This window comes from Mixophyes fleayi, chromosome 3 (assembly GCF_038048845.1).
Source record: "Mixophyes fleayi isolate aMixFle1 chromosome 3, aMixFle1.hap1, whole genome shotgun sequence".
Lineage (NCBI taxonomy): Eukaryota > Metazoa > Chordata > Amphibia > Anura > Limnodynastidae > Mixophyes > Mixophyes fleayi.
Window position 1 is genome coordinate 48643547 of NC_134404.1, and position 22462 is coordinate 48666008.

At 41.2% G+C, this 22462-nt stretch overlaps 1 protein-coding gene across 2 annotated transcripts in view; it reads left to right on the top strand.

Annotated features, from left to right (window-relative positions):
- Positions 1-294: 294 nt before the first annotated feature.
- Positions 295-22462, top strand: part of ASAP2 (ArfGAP with SH3 domain, ankyrin repeat and PH domain 2) — a 134834-nt gene continuing 112666 nt past the window's right edge. For both annotated transcript variants that reach the window (XM_075201456.1, XM_075201457.1), the window contains exon 1: positions 295-918. In XM_075201456.1, coding sequence (XP_075057557.1) covers positions 793-918 — 126 coding nt within the window. In that variant the 5' untranslated portion in view covers positions 295-792. The remainder of the gene's footprint in view (positions 919-22462) is intronic.

Here is a 22462-nt window from a genome sequence, read left to right on the forward strand (position 1 = left end):
ACTGGGGTTGATACTGGGAGAGAGGAGTGGTCATACAGGGGTTGATACTGGGAGAGAGGAGTGGTCATACTGGGGTTGATATTGGATTAGAGGAGTGGTCATACAGGGGTTGATACTGGATTAGAGGAGTGGTCATACAGGGGTTGATACTGGATTAGAGGAGTGGTTATACTGGGGTTGATACTGGATTAGAGGAGTGGTCATACTGGGGTTGATACTGGGAGAGAGGAGTGGTCATACTGGGGCTGATCTTGGGAGAGAGGAGTGGTCATACTGGGGCTGATCTTGGGAGAGAGGAGTGGTTATACTGGGGTTGATACTGGATTAGAGGAGTGGTCATACAGGGGTTGATACTGGATTAGAGGAGTGGTCATACAGGGGTTGATACTGGGAGAGAGGAGTGGTGACTGGGAGGTGCACCCAGGAGCCACTACCCTACTCTGGGGATCTCAGACTCATGGAGCGGCTGCTGCTGCTGGGGATGCAGCTCGGGCACATTTGATCCCTGCTGTCATCTGACTTTCAACTTGTGTGTATGAGCGACTGTAGAGTTTCAGCGCTCCTGCCTTTGTTGTCAGATCAGTGTGCCTGGTGTACTATTACTTGTGTTTAATGTGCATGGTACCTCGTCTCTGCTTTGTTGTTTTGCGCCTCTGTAGTGGCTGTGCGGAGTAAGAGTTCCTTTCTCAGGGTGACTGGCTAGTGTGGGTGCATGTAGTTTTGCACCCCTGTGTGTAGAGGTGAGTGCCCCCCTCCTCTGTGAGTTGCCCTTGGTCACTCCTCCTCATCATCATGCCGGATCAGATCAGTGTGTCGGAATTTATATCAGAGACCAATGAGGATTACAAGTCTCCCACCGCTTCTAACTTCACCACCAGGCTGACCCAGTGCAGGAACTCCGTGTCAGCCATTGAGGAGGTAAGCTACCCAGTAAATAGACATGTCTCCCTGGCACTGTCTGTCAGAGCACTGGCAAACCGATATGAAAGACCAAATCAATTTTGTACTGAGGTGCCTCTTTTGTCTGGTATTGTGCCACACAAACTGGGGGGGTTGTTATTACATGCCACCAGTGTCAATGAAGAGAGCCCCAGGACTTGGGTATTATTTGTTGACCACACTGTTTTACATGCCACCATGAGTACACAGGTAAAAATGACAATTTGTGATGAAGGAACAGGAGGCTTGTGCACAGTAAATACCACACATGACACACCACACCTATTGTACTTGACCTAGGACAGCAGACAGTGATATATAATGTGTGTGTGTGTATATAATATATATATATATATATATATATAAAATGTGTGTGTGATTTTCAAATAATGCAGGCATGGATCATATAACATTCCTAAGTTGGCAGAACTGCCACATACTGTGTCAATGGGTACTAAATATAGTAGGCCACTGGTTTTCAGGTTGGACGTGTAGGACTTATAGCCTAGTACAAAAGATCCTTGAAAATCAGGTTTTATAAACAATTATTTACAAATTCATTTGTTTTCTATTTTTATGTCATGAACAAATTATTATTGACAATTCTTTCTATAGCCCCAGAGTAGTTTGTAGCGCTTTACAATTGGGAACACACAGTAATAAGACAAGATTGGATGTTAACAGACAAGGTGGTAATTGGGCCCTGCTCTTAAGCTTACAGTCTATAGCAGTGTTGGCTAACCTGTGACACTCCAGATGTTGTGGAACTACAAGTCCCAGCATGCTTTGTCAATATATAGCATGCTTATTGCTGGAAGAGTATGCTGGGACTTGTATTTTCACAACACCTGGAGTGTCACAGGTTAGCCAACATTGGTCTATAGAATGCCTGAGTGGGGGCACACATTTTATAACATGTGTATAGCAGGTTCTGTGAAAATGGTATTTAATAGAGACTATTAAGTTCTCACTTATTGGTCTATTTATTAAGTTAGTGCGGTGTCAAGCAATATGTATCGCAGCAATGCATATTGAAGCACTGCTGCTATTTACTATGGGAGCCCCCGAGAAGAACCCGCTTATACACAAAGTGTTTGAGTTCTGTACGGGCTGCTTAGCGCTACTGGCGATTGTCAAATCTGAACCACACATGCGCATAGGATTCGACCTGGTTGGGAATCATGTAAAGCCATTCTGGCTTCTGTGGACCCCATAGAGATAGGTAAGATGCCTTTAGTTTACAGCCACAATCAATGCTTTGTTCTATGGGGACTACAGTAACCCATGAAAAGTAGGATAATGCAGGAGAATTGTCTGATTTCTCTTGTGTTAACTCCTTCATAAATTGCGCGATGGTCATTATTTTCTCTGGGTTTTTGACTGAAAGCAGCCCTTAGACTGGAGCCATAGACACCTTCGATGAGGCAGTTTGATAGCCTTATAGTAGTCATTATGCTTATACTGTAAAAGCCTCAAATGTAGGTAAGAAAACTTTTCAAAACTGTCCTGCATTTGGATGCAGAATCTTGCACATTTCTCCTGCGTAATTTAGTTTTTAGTGAGGCGCATTGGAATCCCCATTTATGTTCTGCCTGGACTTCTGTACCCGACCAAACCACAGAGTAGAATGAATTGACATCAGTACCATCCTAGCTCTACTTAAAGACTATACATTTTGTGGAACTTACAAATGCAGTATGGAATGGCCTAAAAGTAGAAGTGATAGATATTATCAGAAGTTCTCACCTCTGCAACACAGCCAGCTTTTCCAACAGACTCATAGTGCTGCGCTCATCTCTATTCAAAAGTTTTACAACCATGATTTATAAGTGTTTCTGCCTCAAAACAATGCTTACTCCAAACCTATAATACAATATAATTAGTAATGGAGTGAGAGAAGTAGTTGGTAAACGAGTGGTAAGTTTCTTTAGGTCAAATTTTTATGGTGTGTGTGTATATATACATAGCAAAATCAACCCAATTAAATTTACCAGGCATGAGTGTGTGTGTGTGTGTGTGTGTGTGTGTGTGTGTATGTGTATATATATATATATACATCCGCTATTTATATAGCGTCACTAATTCCGTAGCGTTGTACAGAGAACTCCCTCGCATCAGTCCCTGCCCCATTGGAGCTTACAGTCTAAATTCCCTAACATACACACACCCCGAGAGAGACTAAGGTCAATGTAATAGCAGCCAATTAACCTTCTAGTACAGTGGATCCCAAACGTTTTCAGTTCAGGGCACCCTAAGGGTCTCCATAATCTTTTCAGGGCACCCCCAAGTTAAAAAAATTATCAAGTAGTCCCCCGCCTTGTTTACCCCTGGCCGAGGCACCCCTGTGAGATCACCGAGGCACCTCATGGAGCCTAGGCGACCTGTTTGGGAACCACCGTTCGAGTATGTTTTTGGAGTGTGGGAGGAAACCCACGCAAACACGGGAAGAACATACAAACTCCACACACAAGGCCGTGTTCGGGAATCGAACTCGTGACCCCAGTGCTGTGAGGCAGAATTGCTATAGTATATATATATATTATACATTTACCCTTTGACTTGTCTGTGACTTGGAATGTTTATGATTGATTTACAAATACCTGGACTAGTAATCACTATAACAGAGCTGTGTGCATGGTTAAGACCACCTGACACAACAGTGAGGATTAATCCATTTTTCTAGTTGACAAAATGATGTTATGTATTGTTCGCTGCTGACAAAATCCATGCTAGTGTCTCTGATTCATGTCGGTGGATTATGAAGGTTTATGCTGATATAAAGGTGGTACCATTTTATCCTTGAGATAGATTATTGTACAAAGAATTTTTCATATAATAACAATAATAAGAGACTTGCCGGTGATGCATTTTATTGGATATCTCTATAGCCATAATCATTGAAAAGGTTTCAAGGCCGCCTTGTTTGGCAAACTGCACCAACAAAGCCTGGAATTAAATACTTTTGACTACTAATGCTAGCATTTATATTGCTTTTCTTATTCTTCTCATTTCAAAAGTGCTTTACATTCAAGGTCTGCTCTCGCCGCTCTAGCAGATCAGAATTTATGTAGGTGCCACTTTGTAATGGCGATTACTGAGCATTCTTTATGAGTTGGCACTTTTTGGGGGATAAAAAGACAATAAAATGAATTTCATTAGTAAAATGTTATCATATTGTGCTTGAAAAGGTCTCCAATATATCTGTCACATTGAATGTCATTAACCCTATGGGATCAAACATGTTGACTCCTTGTGTTTTTGTTGCTTAGTTCCATTCATATAACTTTATACTGTTTATTTCTATAGTCTTAATTATTTTACTTTTTAGTTTTACTTCCTTTTTTTGCTAGATTGTTACACTCTAGATTATTAGCTTGTGGGTAGGGCCCTTTTACCTGTCTGTATTACCCAGTATTGTTTTATTACTCTGTGATTCTTCCCAATTGTAAAGCACTATGGAATTTGCTGGCGCTATTTAAATAAATGTCGATTATGATTCTGTATACAGTAATCCCATTGTTATGGGCCGTACTGTACGGTATGTGCTTCATTTGTTGTATGTAGGTACATAATGCTGTGCTTGAGGGACATCTGATTGTGAAATTCTCAATCAGATGCTGCCCACCAAGACACTTCATCATCATCATCGCCATTTTCACCATTTATTTATATAGCGCCACTGATTCCGCAGCGCTGTACAGAGAACTCATTCACATCAGTCACTTAATGATACCTCTTCAAAGCACTCTTGACCAAAATCTTTTGGGTGCCATTTAATGCTGCTTAGGTACGCAAACAATTTAGGAGAAATGTCATTAGTTTTTGATGCTGTGGTTCTATCATGGGAACATGACCTAAACATATAAAAGTATCACACAGGGCTAAGGGGTCTGTTTATGACCCATCGCATATTGCTCACGTTAATGATAAGAATTGAATCGCAGTAATAAGAAACTAATGTGACAGTGTCTTACAATTGACCAGCCTGATAGGAGCCTGTCCCAGTGAATAATCTATAGTGAAGTGATCTTGATCACTTTACTTATAGATTCTTATGGCCTAGGACAATTTGCGATGGGAGAGGGGAGCACGAAGCTTGTCAGGGAAGTGATCCAAAGATCCCTCTCCTGAGATGCTCTTCCAAGGGATAGAACAGCTAACACCATCTTCAGATGTGCTGTACATGTGTGTGACAGGATGGACCGCCTAGCTATTCTTGATGGACCCTAATTTCTGTGATGGTGCTGGTAAATCCGCTGGCATAGTTCAGCGTTTAGTACAGTTCCATTATTTACTTTCTCTTCCCTTAAGCACTTTTCATACAAGTAATATTAATAAGTATAAACTCCTGTAAATATTTTTTTTCTTTTATAAAAGGTGAGTTCTGATGTCATGACATCATGTTTCCTTTGAAATAGTGTGTGTTATAAGGAATTATGCACTCCCTGCTATTATTGTTATTACAGATATTAGTAGTCACTTCAGATTTCTGTGCCTACAGCCTCATGCTTTTATATGGTCAAAGAAATCCTTGGAGACTCTTAATGTGTATATAATTTACAGCAGGGAGTGCATTATATTATTTTCCAATAACTCTGCTGACAATATAATTGAGGAGTGATAATTCTCTCAGTACAATAGCTGGAGGCAAGATATCTGTGACATCATTGGGTGTCACCGGTGCTCCGTGTAGATCTGAAAATATAATGAGAACAGGTAAAGTGGTGGCAGAATCTGGACCGAGGGAAAACATAAAACTATGTATATAATATACATTAACTGTGTTAGGCACAATTAAGCACAGAAAATGTTGATAAATATGTCATTTACCATGAGTGGGATGGTCTGAGCCGGAGTTAATCTTTATTAATTGTTAACCTGCTGTAACTGAGAGTGGGCTGTTGGTCACGAGTAGTCTGGTTGTGTTGTCGGTACAGGCAGGTGAAAATGCAGCTCTCATATTGTGTCCATGTTTTTTGATAACCTGAGGTGCTTATTATACCGCTTTCATACTGCCGCCTTGCAGTATCCTGGGTATATGAACCCCGGATATTGCCGTGGGACAGAGGCTCCCCCTGAGAGAAATTCCCAGGTAGACCCTGTTCATACAGAACACGGGTCTTGGGTCTCCATGGCAACATCACAAAAGGAGCTCTGATTGGCTCCTCTTGTGATGTGTTTTGTTTTTTTTTAACTTTTTATTATTGTGTTTGGTGAGACCCAGGTTGAAAAACCCGTGTCTCACCATTCATAGTGCAGCCGACCTGGAAATTACCCCAGCAAAAGTCCCGGGTCTCATGACCCGGGAATTAGACCTGACACCATTCATACTGTGCATCGACCCGGGTCGTCTGGGCTTGACCCGGGTTTTTGGCGCAGTATGAATGGGGGATATAATTGGTGATTGTTTCTTTTACGGTTTCCACACACAAAAGAATAAGCCAATTGGAGGCACATGCATGTTACGTATCAGAAACTGTGTCAAATGTCAGTGATATTATTGTTTAGCGTCAACCGATTACCCAGCGCGTTTCAAAGAATGTTGATTCGCTCACATCGGCCCCTGACCCTTTTGGAACTTCTATATTTTAAATTCCCTAATACACACATGGGTCCGTTTTGTGAGTGATATGTCCTGTGAACTTTTTCTTGTCTTATTTCCTTTGGTGTAGCCGACCTGGCATCACCTGCCCACCTGCGTTTTTAATGCAGATGTCGGTTATGTTCCAATACAATGGTTCTTCCTCTGCAATTGTAAATCCCAAGGCCAATGTCCCCGGGGACTGAACACTGTTATTCCATGTCTGCTGAACATGCTATTGATAATCAAGATATAAACATTTTCCTAATTCCTGACTTGGGGCACATTCTGTTTTTTCATTTTACGTTTGATTTATGGCCCTCTCTAAATATAATAAAACTATATAACATAGTGTGAATGTTGTTGCTATTGTATATAGACCACCACATTGTGTCCCTATTACATTATTTATGAGATGGAATAAACAGCCGTTGCGATGACTTATGTCAATATTGAAGCCTATTTGCTGAAGTGCTTTATATCGGCACACATAAATAGGCCGTCCCTGTACTGACAGTAATGTTTTAACATTTCTTAAATGAGGACCCTCCCACCCAAAACTTACAATATTAGCTCCACACAGAAGCAGAATTGTTATAATAGAGGAGATGACATCATCATCATCATCATTTATTTATATAGCGTCACTGATTCTGCAGCGCTGTACAAAGAACTCATTCACATCAGTCCCTGCCCCATTGGAGTTTACAGTCTAAATTCCCTAACATACACACACACACAGACAGAGAGAGACTAGGGTAAATTTTTGATAGAAGTCAATTAACCTACCAGTATGTTTTTGGAGTGTGGGAGGAAACCAGAGCACCCGGAGGAAACCCACGCAAACACGGAGAGAACATACAAGCTCCACATAGATAAGGCCATGGTTGGGAATTGAACTCATGATCCCATTGACTGAGCATGCGTAGTCCAGCACATGTAAGTTGCAAACTGGTTTTGGAGGTGCTGTGTGGTGCAGGTCAGCCTAGATTTCTGCTGAAATGCATAGGTTCATGGAGCAAGATGGGGACGTTTGCAAAGGCTGATGGGAGAAGTTGGGTCGATTGAGGGTGTTCTGTGTTAAATAAACAATATACTCACTAATGTTCATTGTTTTGCAAAGCAGTTCAAATACAGGTATTCATCTTAAGGAGCAAGATTATTTAAATGAGATAAAGGATTAGGGAAGGAAGGTGCATTTTTAGGGGTGTTTCCTGCTGTGCAGAGATTGGGCACCACAAAAGGACTTTTTCATCTCGCTCCATCCAGTTGCACTTCAGTGGAGAAGCTCATTTCAAAGTAAACCATAGTTTCACATAAAAGTAACACAGGTAACAAAGGCAGTTATTATGTCTCTGACACTGTCATTGTTAATTTAAGCCATACATGGGGCTAAAGCAATCTGCCTGTGCTTAATGTGATTCGTTTGCAAGTTTCTTCCCATGATTACGCATATGTTTGGTACATAAATATATGTATTATGGTGCCCAGTTCATTGAAATCTTGTGTAGTGCATGTCTCATTCTGCTGTGAGAAACACTGATTAGTGCAGTTACTGCCAAAGAAAGCCCTGCTTGCCCTTTGCCCTCTCGGACACCATTGCCAAACTTCCCCTAGTAGTTTTCTCTGTGATGTCTCTTTTTTTACTTTATCACTGGAAACCTTGCAAGATGCAAATAGAATATCGCAAACAACAGTAGTCATGTATTACTGTATTTCACTTATATCGGTGAGACTTTTAACGGAGAGAACAAACGTAATAAGATGGGTGCACTGGTGTGGAACCATAAATACGACACACAGTATTTAAACATGAACTGCATATGCTGTACCTACTTTACCCTTTCTGGTTGTTTCTGGTCTGCTGCCAGAAAAGTGGTTTATCCGGTTCATCATGGCAGTGATGTATTGTATGTGCTTAGAATGCAAATCTTTGTCCTTCATCTGTAGTACAAAGATCCTCCTACCACTGACTAGTGAGCATAGGCTATGTGTGCCAGAGAGGAGATTTCCATAATAAGAAGCATCATGAGTAATTACAGATGATGTAGACATTACAAGCAATAAAGCATGTATGGTGCATAATGCCTGCTACTTGTAGGTTTCTAGATTGGCAGATATGTGCCGGATTATGCTGCTCTGTCCTCCCATTGCCTCTGAGTGAAAGATGTCCATACCAGTTAACATTAGCCATCAGAAAATTGGAACAAATTTGGTTACACCCCAATACGACAAACTACACCCATTTCTGGTGGTGCCACACCTCTTTTCAATACCAAAAACCAGGACTGGGCTTTGGGCCTGACAAAAAGTACTTCTCTTTTTTTTCTTTTTTTTTTTAAAGTAAAAATTGTAGCATGTGTAATAAAGAGACACATACAACTTTGTATGGGACTGAAACTGGGGTGGAAAGAAGACAGGACAGGGGAGGGTTGTTGGAGTTCATTAAATAGACCTGTATACATGCCAGAAATTGTCCCCAATGGCTTTAAGCTCCATTAAGATACATATGAAAAAGAGAACCTGTAACATGTCTGTTTGTTAGTGGTGATCAGTGCACTATGGATTATTATTAGTGGCTCACATAGTGGCCAGTGCACTATGGATTATTTATTGGTGGTTTTCTTAGTGACCAGTGCACTATGGATTATTGGTGGTTTACATAGTGACCAGTGCACTATGGATTATTTATTGGTGGTTTACATAGTGACCAGTGCACTATGGATTATTGGTGGTTTACATAGTGACCAGTGCACTATGGATTATTTATTGGTGGTTTACATAGTGACCAGTGCACTATGGATTATTTATTGGTGGTTTACATAGTGACCAGTGCACTATGGATTATTGGTGGTTTACATAGTGACCAGTGCACTATGGATTATTTATTGGTGGTTTTCTTAGTGACCAGTGCACTATGGATTATTGGTGGTTTACATAGTGACCAGTGCACTATGGATTATTGGTGGTTTACATAGTGACCAGTGCGCTATGGATTATTGGTGGGTTGCCTAGTGACCAGTGCACTATGGATTATTGGTGGGTTGCCTAGTGAACTGTTAACATGTTTGCAACATTCTCCTGCCTCCAACAAATACACCAGAACCTGACTACTTTGCGATTGTTATTTTTACTTCGACTTATCTTTCTATAGAGCTTACAAATAATATAGACAATCAAAGCAAATTATTTTCATGTAACAGTATATACAGCACCGTGCTGCCTAGATTGGCAGATATCATAATGGCAACAATTGGTGAGATTGGAGAACTGCTGTCAGTCTGTATATGTTATTCATTTGCATCTATGAAAACATTCACGGTACATGGCGTTTTCAAGTTTTTTCATGTTTGCAGAATGTTTTGATTAGATCGGGGCACTGACACTAAAAATAAATAATACAGTGCAATGCTGGTAAACAAAATGCTATATGGTTGAGACTAAATAATTGTAGTTAAATATGTTTTGGTCTTCAATGTGTCAGTGTGATTTTTCCTTTGTTATGTAAGAACTGTATAAAATGAACTTCACAGACCAGAGATGACATCCGCTAGAGATTGTGCCTCATGCTACTGATGTCCTGTGTCGGCAGTTATTTGTATATATGTATATGTATATTTGTATATGTATATACGTATATGTAATGCTTGATACATTTTAGGACTGCAGTGTTCTTTTGTAAATATGTGCTCCACATTTAACACTGTGCTGTCCATGGCAATTGCGAACAATACAGGTGAACACGATGAGCCTGGCTGTTTGTCCTTCCCAACTCAACTGACCCGATTCTAGGGGACTGTCCGACATTGGTGACAGACGGGACTGTGGGTAGTAATGTCCGGATCACTTAGCACACCAGTAGCAGAGGTGTTTTGGAGGAGTGTAATTAGGGCCACCTAGCGCTTCAGGACAGTCGGCCCAGTTATACATAGTGTTTCGTAGAGGAGTGCAAACAAGTTTCCCGCCTTTGTCCATTTAAATGTTGAGAGCTAAGTGTCTTGTGGCTTAGTAAAAGTCTACAGTCTGAATCGTTTTGTTGGCTGAACCAATATTCAGCTTATCAGTTCACTAGTGACATTAATGACGCACTTCTGCACACCGGTACACCTTTAAATATGCGGAAGGCATTCTGTTAAAGAGCTGAATAATATGCGTGAAATAACGGGAGTACTAGTGAGAGGGTGCCGCACATCCCGGCCACTAGGGTGCGCAGAAATGTATTTATTGTTTCTTTTTAGCCTACCGTTTGTGAAACATTAGACGTGCCCCAGAACGTGACACGTCCCCAAATTGCGTGGCTATGCTTCCAGTGCGTTTTGGCTATGCCCCTTTGTCCTGATTTCAGAGGAGGCCAATGTTGGGAGGTATGCGTGAGTGTAGCAGATGTGTCTTCTGTAGAGATATCCATGGAAGAAAGGGTGAATTTAACATAAGTGAACCACTCAGCCTCCTTCAAAAAACAAAACCCAAAACCTTGCTTAAAGTTAAGCTAGTAAATATGTCTGTAAAACCAGCACATACAATACTGAGCTGTCTGTACTTTTATACTTTACATAATAAGTTCAAATACTTGTTTTGAAATAAATAAGTAAAATGCCTGAGATGGGTGCGTGTATGTATGTATGTGTATGTGTGTGTATATATATATATATATATATATATATATAATATATATCTCAATGTCCCTATCCACTTTTGTCTTTATATTAGTGGAAGGAGCTGGGTCTTCCAGCAGCGCAGAGTATATCAGGAGATGAGTGAGGACAGGGCTCCATGTGACAGAGGCAGTGACATGATATGAGGAGGGGAATGGAGGCAGCAGGAATCTGCAGACTGAGTGCTCTATATTGATAGTACTGACAAACTGATGCTGTTAAAATTGTGGTGTCAAATGTAATTTATTTTATACATACTGGAATATGCAGACATCTTGGAGTTGAGACTAAGAAATTTCATGTGTAAATTGAGCTTTTAGGTCACCCAAGACAGTGTGTTTCAATATAGGTCACTGATGTAAGACTTGGGGGTATATTTACTAATTTGAAAATGTGGATTGGTTGCCTATAGCAACCAATCAGATTCTAGTTATCATTTGTTTAGTTCATTCTACAAAATGACAGCTAGAATCCAATTGGTTGCTATAGGCAACATCTCCACTTTTTCAAACCCGCAGTTTAGTAGATATACCCCTTTAAAAAGTATTTGTATTTATTTCCGCTGTTATTGTTATTTAAGTAAATGGAATATAGTGCAGCATAGAAAATCCTAAATAACCACAACATCCCCTTTGTGGAGAAGATTCAGTAGATTCACTTCAGCAGTGACAGGGGCCTATTGATGTCGACGTTGTCACTGTTCTGGCACCCAGTCAGTCTGGCTTCACCACAAAATAACCTCAACCCGCACATTGTAAACACTACCCATGGTCTTTAAATCTAGGAAATGGGTAATTATGGTTCATTATGTCACATTGAGAGGTCTTGCGCTACCATAACTACACTTCATCATCTTTTATAATATCATTGTACTGGACATCAAAAGATGAGAGTTGGAAGGCCTCAGATGTGAAGAGCATTGTCCTGGTAGACAGAATCCAGAGCAGATGTCTCACAGAGCAGCTTGTAAGACTGCACATAAAGCTGTGTGTAATATTCAGCAGAACTCCCGGTCATTCTACTCTGAGGCAGCTGGGTAAAGTACTCTGCCACTGAATACTGTCCTGATGACATACAGAGCTTCTGAAATAAAAAAATAAATAAATGAAGTTCGAGCACATTGTTATTTTGGCCAAATAGGGCTTAACTGTTAGAATATTCTGCAAATTTGCAAAGCAGACTAAAGAGCTCATTTACTAACATTGCATTAAGGGGGGGGAATTCACACTGAACCACCGCAACCAATCAGCAACTAGCTTTTAGTGCCAGCGCGGTAATTTGCTGTGGTTTGTTGTATATTTCGTATATACGTAAATGAACTCTTCCATGTTAGAATTGCTCACTGTAAACATGGCGTACACTTGGTCAGGGAACTTGTTCAAGAAGGTCAGGGAGAGTGGAAAGGGAGCGTCTTAATGCGGGTGATTAGGAAGGTGTGTGGGAAATATATCAGAATATGGTGCACTTTGGAGTTCTGGTAATGGAACAAATCCTTCTGCAAGAGTCTCTCTAGTGGATAGTAGCCCTTTATTGGCAGTCTCTGTAATGCAGGTTTGCTTTTACAAGATATGTGATGAATAATGGACTGTTGCATCTCTAAAATAAAACCTAAAATGATTTCAGTGACTCTGCTCAGTCATGAATGTGTTACTGGCACACCTGGCTAAAATGTAGTATATATATTTATCGGTGGTCGCAGTGGATATTTAGAGGTGGCGGGATGGAAAAAGTGATTAGAATTTTCTAGTTTCACAATAAAGGCAGTGGTGATATGGCATTACCACCCACCGTATAACAGCACACTTTCAACCACTTTATATAATTTTAAAACATGGACCATTCAAGACCGGTCCCTATTTTCTAGCCTTGACAATGGTACAATAAAATTCTACTTTGTCTGCGTTCTAGATGCAATTGCTACATTCTGTTCGCATTCTACAGGCTTCAGAAGTGCTTATTCAAATGCAAAAAAGTACACTAATATCATATCCAGTAAATGACATGATGGTAATTGTAGTACTGCAAGGATTTCCGAGACAGTGATGTGCGTAACCAGCGTGGGTGTACAGGCTCTGCTGCAGTGTGTCCCTGGAAAATATTTTAACATTTGTTTTTTCAGCAATGCGGTAGGTGTGTATAATGTATGTCGGACTAGGCGAGTCAGGTTCTTGTACAAAGTCATTTAGCAATACGACTAATATGATGTGGTATAAAAACAAGTCCAGTAATATATTACTGCTGCTAAAGGGGAGCTCTTGGAGGCTTTGGGGATAGTTGTGTTATTGCAGTGTTTGAGTATATTTTCTATCTTTTATATTACTGCAATTTTACAGCACCTCATAGGTTTGAATGTCTTTTAGTATAGAAGGAATTCTGAAGTATTTCCAAGCTGCATGTTACAGCAACTGCAGCATTCCTCTGTCAGTCAGGGTCAAAGGGAACACAGTCATGTGACACACAGGGTGTGTTTTTTTTTTTGCTTTCACAAATGTACTGTGAGGAAGACCTGATTCACCAGATCTATTGTGCAACCCCAGCCTGACCTCCAGGTTGTACCTGTAGTCTGTACTGGGTGATACAGGCCAGAGTCACCCATCATTGTATTCTGCTACAAAGTTACTGTGTGACTGGATTAGACAGTGGAAAGGTTCTCACGCTCATGTTGTAAACTAAGTTATAGGCGGTGACTGCATTGTGAGCTCAATCAGAACCTAGATTGTGTCTTATGTTTGCCATTGTTTTTCAGCAGATTTAATATTTCCAGGCCACATGCTTCCAAACGTTTTTTAAAAATGAAATTTATTGCATTTTGTCCCTCACAGCCCCCATTTTTATTTATTTCATTTTTTTGTTTATTTTTGGTGTTCCAGACTTGAACCAGACTTGAGAAAGCAGAGAGAGTGACACTCCAGGTGTTGTGAAACTACAAGCCCCAGCATGCTTTGCCAGTAGATAACTAGCTTATAGCTGGTAAAGCATGCTGGGGCTTGTAGTTTCACAACACCTGGAGTGTCACAGGTTAGCCATCAATGATATAGAGCTAAAAAAAACAACACTTTCTGTTTTTAGGTGCTTCCATAGGAAATGAATGGAAAAAGATGTACAGTTACTGGGATAAAAACAAATATGATGTGTTTAAAAAAAAAACAAAAATGTAACACAGACAAAAAAATAGCAGTGCAGGAAAAAAAATGCTCATTGCAATCAAGTAAGTTGCACATTTCTACTTTTCATGGGCAAAACATGTTTGTTTTTTTTTAAGAAAATTCTTGTTTGACAGAGACCTCATGTATTGTAGTTCGCATAAATAAATGCAGACTTAAGACGTTTGAGTCTCGCTGTTGCAGAACTACTGGTCCCAGCAGTGTGTCGGGACTGCTAGGACTTGTAGTTCCACAAGAGCTGATTAATCGCAGGTTACCTGCTGCCAGCTGGGGATATGTGGCAGAGTTTTCCTAATAATGCTCTGTGGGGTTTTGTTGGGAAGTTCAAGTCAGAGCTATTTTTTCCTTTGGGATTTTGTCACATACCAATCATCTGTCTGAACCATTTTCCTCTGTCAGCAAAACATTTCTTAGCCCGGCTGTGGCCGGAAGGTACAATAGAGGCCTACGAGTTTCTGTCAGAGGGCTGCATTACTGATTTTAGATTAGCCTCTGACATTCCTTCTGAGCACAAGTGACATTGATGTGTCGTGAAGTTTTTCAAAAGCCACAAGCTGAATCGCAGCAATACAGGAAGTCAATGTAAATGGAAAGTCTAATTGTATTCCATATGAACAAAGGCAGCGATAAGTGTCATATGTTAAAAGAAATTTGAACATCAAAGGAAATCATGTACATCCGATATATACTACATCCCCAGCCAAAGTGTGAATGGAAGGATTCTTACGTGGTTTTACTATGTGGGTGACAGCTGGATCTAGCCAGACCCAGATGTTCTGAATTTAACTGTACCTAAATTTTGCAAAATGTTTTTATTTTTTTTTGCATGTATTCTGACCTGGATTTAGTCAGATCCGAGATGTTCAGTGTGCAAACGTACCCAGATTGTATTGGATCCGCATATTTCACAAGGTTGTCAGATTCACTGTAAATAGATTTTGGAATGCAAAATTACCTGAATTTTGTCAAATCTCTGGGTGTGCATAGTTAAGTCAAATAAAACTAACGTACAAATATGTGCTTCAGTTCGATGTGTCTTTGTCCTGATGCAGTGACAAACAGGATTTTTAGGGGATAATGACTAATTTTGGAACAAAGCCAAAAAAACAAAAAATAAAACTTGATGAAATTAACCTGCAACAGGTCTGTTCATTATTTTGTAGGCAAATTGTTTTGCATAAATATTAGTTGAATCATTGAGTCACAAGGTGTTTATACATAAATATAAGTATATAAATATAAAACATTACTTTTATTTAATTTTTCCTGGTTATTTTAAGTCTGACTCTCCTCCATCTATATACTAAATAAGTCATAAAAATCAACCCCACCCCCCAAGCTCTCCCTTTTTCTCCTCTTTCCCCCTCCCCCCAAGCTCTCCCTTTTTCTTCCCTCCCCCCAAGCTCTCCCTTTTTCTTCCCTCCCCCCAAGCTCTCCCTTTTTGTTCCCTCCCCCCAAGCTCTCCCTTTTTCTTCCCTCCCCCCAAGCTCTCCCTTTTTCTTCCCTCCCCCCAAGCTCTCCCTTTTTCTCCCCTCCCCCCCAAGCTCTCCCTTTTTCTTCCCTCCCCCCCAAGCTCTCCCTTTTTCTTCCCTCCCCCCCAAGCTCTCCCTTTTTCTTCCCTCCCCCCCAAGCTCTCCCTTTTTCTTCCCTCCCCCCCCAAGCTCTCCCCTTTTTCTTCCCTCCCCCCCCAAGCTCTCCCCTTTTTCTTCCCTCCCCCCCCCAAGCTCTCCCCTTTTTCTTCCCTCCCCCCCCAAGCTCTCCCCTTTTTCTTCCCTCCCCCCACCCAAGCTCTCCCTTTTTCTTCCCTCCCCCCCCCCCCAAGCTCTCCCTTTTTCTTCCCTCCCCCCCCCCCCCAAGTTCTCCCTTTTTCTTCCCTCCCCCCCCCCCCCCAAGTTCTCCCTTTTTCTTCCCTCCCCCCCCCCCCCAAGCTCTCCCTTTTTCTTCCCTCCCCCCCCCCCCCCAAGCTCTCCCTTTTTCTTCCCTCCCCCCCCCCCCAAGCTCTCCCTTTTTCTTCCCTCCCCCCCCCCCCAAGCTCTCCCTTTTTCTTCCCTCCCCCCCCCCCCCCCCAAGCTCTCCCTTTTTCTTCCCTCCCCCCCCCCCAAGCTCTCCCTTTTTCTTCCTGTTCCACTTGACCAGGCTCTACTGCAACTTCCAATCTTTCAAGTGCTCCCTCAAAATTCTTCTCTTCAACCGTGCTACCCTTCCCCACCCTAATGCATTTCCCTCTTCGACCTGCCCATTGCACTCATTTCCCACCGCCCCCATTGTTTCTGTTACTAGAATGTCATCTGTCCCTGGCAGGGGCCTCACTACCTCCCGTCTCCTGTCCTTAACTCCTTGTCCTCTTGTAAAGGTTTCTATATGTTCGAAGTTTTCTTATGCTATTGTCTTTCTCTTGCCCCAGCATTTATTTGTATTGTTAACTGGGGAATCTGTGATACCTCATAAATAATTGATGATATTATATTGGGTGATGCAACTAAATTGTGTATGTAATATCTAGATACATTTGCAGCTAAAGTGAATATGTCGCATGGACAGAGTAAAAGCTGCCACAATAGGACTATGTCTGGTGGCTCAAGGAATCCATAGTGTGGCCGGTTGATTCACTAGAAACGGTGATATTACTAATTTAAATACAATTAGACTGTTCATTTGTCAGGGTTTGGAATGAGCACTGTGTTTATCTATGAGAGTACTGTACAGGATCCTCAGTGATGCAGGATCTAAGCCACGCCCCCTTCAGTAATCTCACATCCTCTTGTCATATAGAGTACAGTAAATGTAGGAAATGCATCCATGCACTTGTTCAAAAACTCACTTACACTTGCTTACTATATTTAAAGCAAAATGTATAGCAAAGCCGTATGAATTGAATGAGCTATGCTTACTAGCAGCTCACAGTACAAGCCTGTAAGAGGTTGCTTGTCATTCATTTGTACTTTATATGCAATGGGTTACATCATTTCAAAGCTGTTCTATAATGAGCTAAGGAAAGAAAATGCATCTTTCTAACTATGCTTCATTTTGCTGTTTTTATTTTCTGCGTAATTGATTTGCTGCAGTGTGAGCCCTTCTTGTACTGTGCAGGGCAACTAGGGGCAAAATATAAAGTTACAAATGTAAACTGGTGGTTACTATGGATACTTATTAATATACAGTACTGTGTTGCATCGTTCCCTATGGAGGGAAGCTTGGATAGAAGGACCCTGCACTACCATGTTATACTTGCCGGTAGTGCAGCTTTAAATAAGAGTTAAATGATTATTTTGGGGGTTTGTAAAGTAATGTTATTTTATAGGCTAGCTAGTCTGTTTTTAAGACGGCTGCTGCTGTTTTACTATCAGAAACGCGTACATTGGCCAGAATGTATACAGCCATCACTTGGCCCAACCAGTATGGGGTCTTGTCACGTTTGCTGTGATACTGCAGAGCAGATGAACAGTTTGATTTGTTTCTCATCCAGTACAGCGCTTCACCTGATCAGTCACCAGACAGCAGTAGAATGTAATAAAATCCAACAATGAATCCAAGAATGTGGTTTTCCAGTAATAAGACAGTAATCGCTATATTAGATGAGGGATTGCAGGTCACTGCTTGTCAGCTCTCTTCTAGGTAGTAGGGGAAGAGATATCGCAGGCCAGGGAAGAGTCTATGTGAGCTGCACCTTTTTATAGCCTTTGTTGTAAGAGAAGTGTTGCAGCATAGAATTCAATTAGCAGAAAGTGCTTAATAAGGAAATAGTCAGCACGATCGTGTTCATAAATTACGCTAATAATATTGATACATATATCTGTAGTAGGTTAATTGGCTGCTGTTAAATTGACCTTAGTCTGTCTCGGTCTGAGTGTGTGTTAGGTAATTTAGACTGTGAGCTCCAATGGGGCAGGGACTGATGTGAGTGAGTTCTCTGTATGCGCTGCGGAATTAGTGGCGCTATATAAATAGCTGATGATGATCATGTTACTTTCCAACAAGTTCCTTCCATTACTTTTTGTCCCAAAGATGGGTGTTTGCCAAAATAAAATGGTACTTATGAGCCTTATTTGAGAGTAATGCCTATTCTCATGTAGTTAAATTGTTGAAGTGTTTCTGCCTCCTTAGCAGTATATTGTAATAAAACACAACCATGAATTGAAGAATGTGTTGGTTTTCCAGACAATCATTAATTAAGTGTTTCTGCCACTTCACACTCCATTTTGTTTTACTCTCTCTGCAGATGTTTAGCTCTTTGAAAGCTGAGCTGTAGCAGCTTCAACTATGCTGCAGATCACTGTGTGGTGAGGTCATAGGAGAAGACACCTTGCAATGCATGATTGTGCATGGAGTTCTCTGCCACAACCATGGCACACAGTAATGTGGTACTAATGCAGGCTGCTCCTCCCTCCCCCCTACCCTCCAGGACTGCATTTTCAACAGATAGAAAGCCATCAAACTGATGGAGCTGGGAACACTTGTTTGATGTAGAAGTACTGGAGATATTGCGCTCATCGTTCTCTTACAGAAAGCATCAGTCCACATTCAGGTTTATAGTAGGATGCTTTTAGTATTGCAAAAACACAAAATCATGATATAAGGGACTATGTTGCAAGTATACGAAGAGTAACTTGGCAATTCTACCAATTTTAGGATTCAATGTAGTCCACTCTAATACACACAATGCCACCAAGATCTTACTTCAGTCTCTTATCATATCACATTTCACTGCTGCAGCTCTTAACGGACTGGCCTCCATATACTGCCCTTACTGCAGTCCAAACCTCTTCTACTACCCCAGTCTGCTGGTCGTTGCACTTTCTTCCTCTGCCACTTGGAGTACAATTCTGAATTCTATCATTAGAGCTGATCCTCCTGCCTGCCCTAGCTGGTGCCCTAGGGCTGCTCCATGCAGACATGTTTCCCAGGGCTCCTCTGGTTCTGTAATACAGAATCGGCTTATTTCCTTTTGCCACTTGAAAATGTTCACAGAAGGGTATGTGCTTGTGAGTGGGAGGACTAATCATAAGCTCTTGTAATCGTTCCTCCTTCTCACACCTAGCCCCCGCCCCTGGTTTTCAGTCAGGGCTGTGTGAAATGAACAGGTCCTGAGGCTCTGACTAGGGTGGGGAAAGGTTAGTAAAATGTAACGTGTAGGTGGTGATGCAGCTTTAAAGGATCCCTAAACCCCAAAATTTACTTTTTTGTATGTGAACCATTAGGACAGTGCAGTTTTCAGTGGTTACCTGACATTCCACTGGATATTTAAAACAAAAGTATTATCCCTTTATTACAGGCAGCTGAAGGCCCTCCCACATCTGTAGGACAATGTCCTAATGGTTATTGACACGTCACTAGAAAAAAACTGACTGTAGTCATTTGTTTTACTGTGACATCACTGGCCCTGTCTCTGTGTATGAATCAATCACTCCACACAGGGCATTCAGCTCTGTCACTCTCTTTTCTATATGACAGGTACATCCCTCCTAACATGCAGCAGAATATTGAAAGAGAGCATGATTAATTTATTCACCAAGTATCATCATCACCATTTATTTATATAGCGCCACTGATTCCGCAGCGCTGTACAGAAAAGTCGCTCACATCAGTCCCTGCCCCATTGGAGCTTAAATTCCCGAACACACACACACACACACACACACACACACACACACACGCGAAACCAATTAACCTACCAGTGTGTTTTTGGAGTGTGGGAGGAAACCGGAGCACCCGGAGGAAACCCACGCAAACACAGGGAGAACATACAAACTCCGCACAGATAAGGCCATGGTCAGGAATTGAACTCGTGACCCCAGTGCAGTGAGGCAGAAGTGCTAACCACTTAGCCACCGTGCTGCCCACAAGTATAAATATTTCAGTTATGTCAGGCACAGTTTTCTCTTGGTAATACACAACCTTTTATGCATATAATGTCAAGTACTGGCTATATTTGCTATTTAGCATATAAAGGTGCTCACAATTCTGCTCCGCTGTACATGTACAGCTCTGTATATCTGTATTCTCCCACACTAATCCCACAAACCTCTCACACACATCTTCTATAGTTCAATACACTAGCAGCATTCCTCTAAAACTCTGTCTCCCTACATCAGACTCATTTAGTTGCTCAAAACTCAACTTTTAGGAGAAGTTTACTCCGACTCCTGTTAACTTTGTGTCCCCTACATCAACTCTGCTTTTTTGCAACCAAAATCCATGCAACCAGCCACTCACACAGACCACGCTTTCTGTACACTTACTGTATCTTTTGTTCTTCCTACCTTTTAGATTGCCAGCTCTCACTAACAGGGTTCTAGTTACTGATTTTCTTCAGCCACCCGTAGGAAGTACCTGCACAAAATGTTGACCATTTCTAGTTAGGATATTCATTTTAGTTGTAAGGCCTGAGAAGTTAGCTTGGTGACATTTCACATTAATTTGACATGTATGTATGAAGGATTTTTGTTGCCATTCTGACATACTATAAGAAAGAAGGCTGAGAGCAGAAGGTTATGACTGCACATATGATGGCTCAGGCCAGTTATTGTCTCAGTTCTCGTGTGTATAAGAGCAGTTTAACCAGGCCGCTCTTGGTCTGGTAAATGGTTCTATATAAAATTTTAAATTGCAAGTACACAAGTTATCACGTGAAACCTGTTACATGATGTACAGTCTTAATATATTATCCATTATAAACGGAAAGTACCACTTTTCCATTATGTTTATTTGTTTACCACCTTCAGCTTGGTAATAAATGGTGGTACAGATTCGAGAGCAACGTGACGGCTAAAGCAGCATTAAATGATCACTAGAGATGAGTTTTGTCAGTGCTGAAATCCACCTTGTACAAATATTTGAAGCATCTATGCTGGTTCTAGATGACATTTCCATTGTTAGAAACGGCTTTGTTAGTAATATAATAAAACCATTGGCTCTGGGCGTGGACTAACATGCAGGTTCATTGCTGGGAAAGAAATGGGAATTGCACTTTGTACCTCCTTTTTTGTTGTAATGTAAAACACTATGTAAGGTTGCGGCTCTCTTACTAGCCATTCAATCTTTAACCGATCCCTAACTGGTATTTTTGTACCTTATTAATATCCATTGCGAAGAATCCCTACCAATACTGTCTGTTTTCATTCTTCATCTCCCAGTCTTTCTTTCTTTGCCTCCACCTATAATATTGCTACTCAAAATCATCATCGGCTATTTATATAGCGCCACTAATTCCGCAGCGCTGTACAGAGAACTCTCACACATCAGTCCCTGCCCCATTGGAGCTTAGTCTAAACTCCCTAACACACACAGACAGAGAGACTAGGGTCAATTTTTTTATAGCAGCCAATTAACCTATTAGTATGTTTTTGCAGTGTGGGAGGAAACCGGAGCACCCGGAGGAAACCCACGCAAACACGGGGAGAACATACAAACTCAACACAGATAGGTCCCTGGTCGGGAATCCAATTCAGGATCCCGATGCTGTGAGGGCAGCAGTGCAAACCACTAAGCCACCGTGCTGCCAAAATGCACCTGTCCCTTACACAAACAGTGGTTGCTCCACTGCCAACCAGTATTCTTGGGTGTGCAGCCCATCATTTATTGGGAAGCAGTAACATTAATTGCGCTGAAAGTGTTGCAAAAATTAACTTGACCTAACAAGTATTAATGTCAGGTAGACAAGTCACATTAGAGATGCGTTGCTGTTAAATATCCATTGAGATTGCTATGTGATTGGATAAGAATCTGTTAGTTTACTGATTTGTATCCTGAATAATCCTCTATTTAAAAGCATTTTGTTTTATTGCAGTTGTCGTACTTTCCACCATTTGTGTAATCTACCTAATCCGTTAATCCTTTTGTTTATTTCATGGGGGAAAGTCAGCCCTGGTCCAGATGTCAGTGTCATTCAGAAAGTAGGGATATGGTTACGTATACTTTACGGTCTATGTATTTCTAGTGAGACGACCAGAGATATAACCCATGTCTTGTCACTGTAATAAATTACTGTCTTTTTGTTTTCCCACGTTGAATCATGTGAATTACTCAATGTAGGTTTGTTCCTTCCTCTCTCTGTTCCCTGAAAACTGCACATGGAAATATGTGCATATTCGACTATTTGTAAGGTACAGAGAAGCCTTTAACCT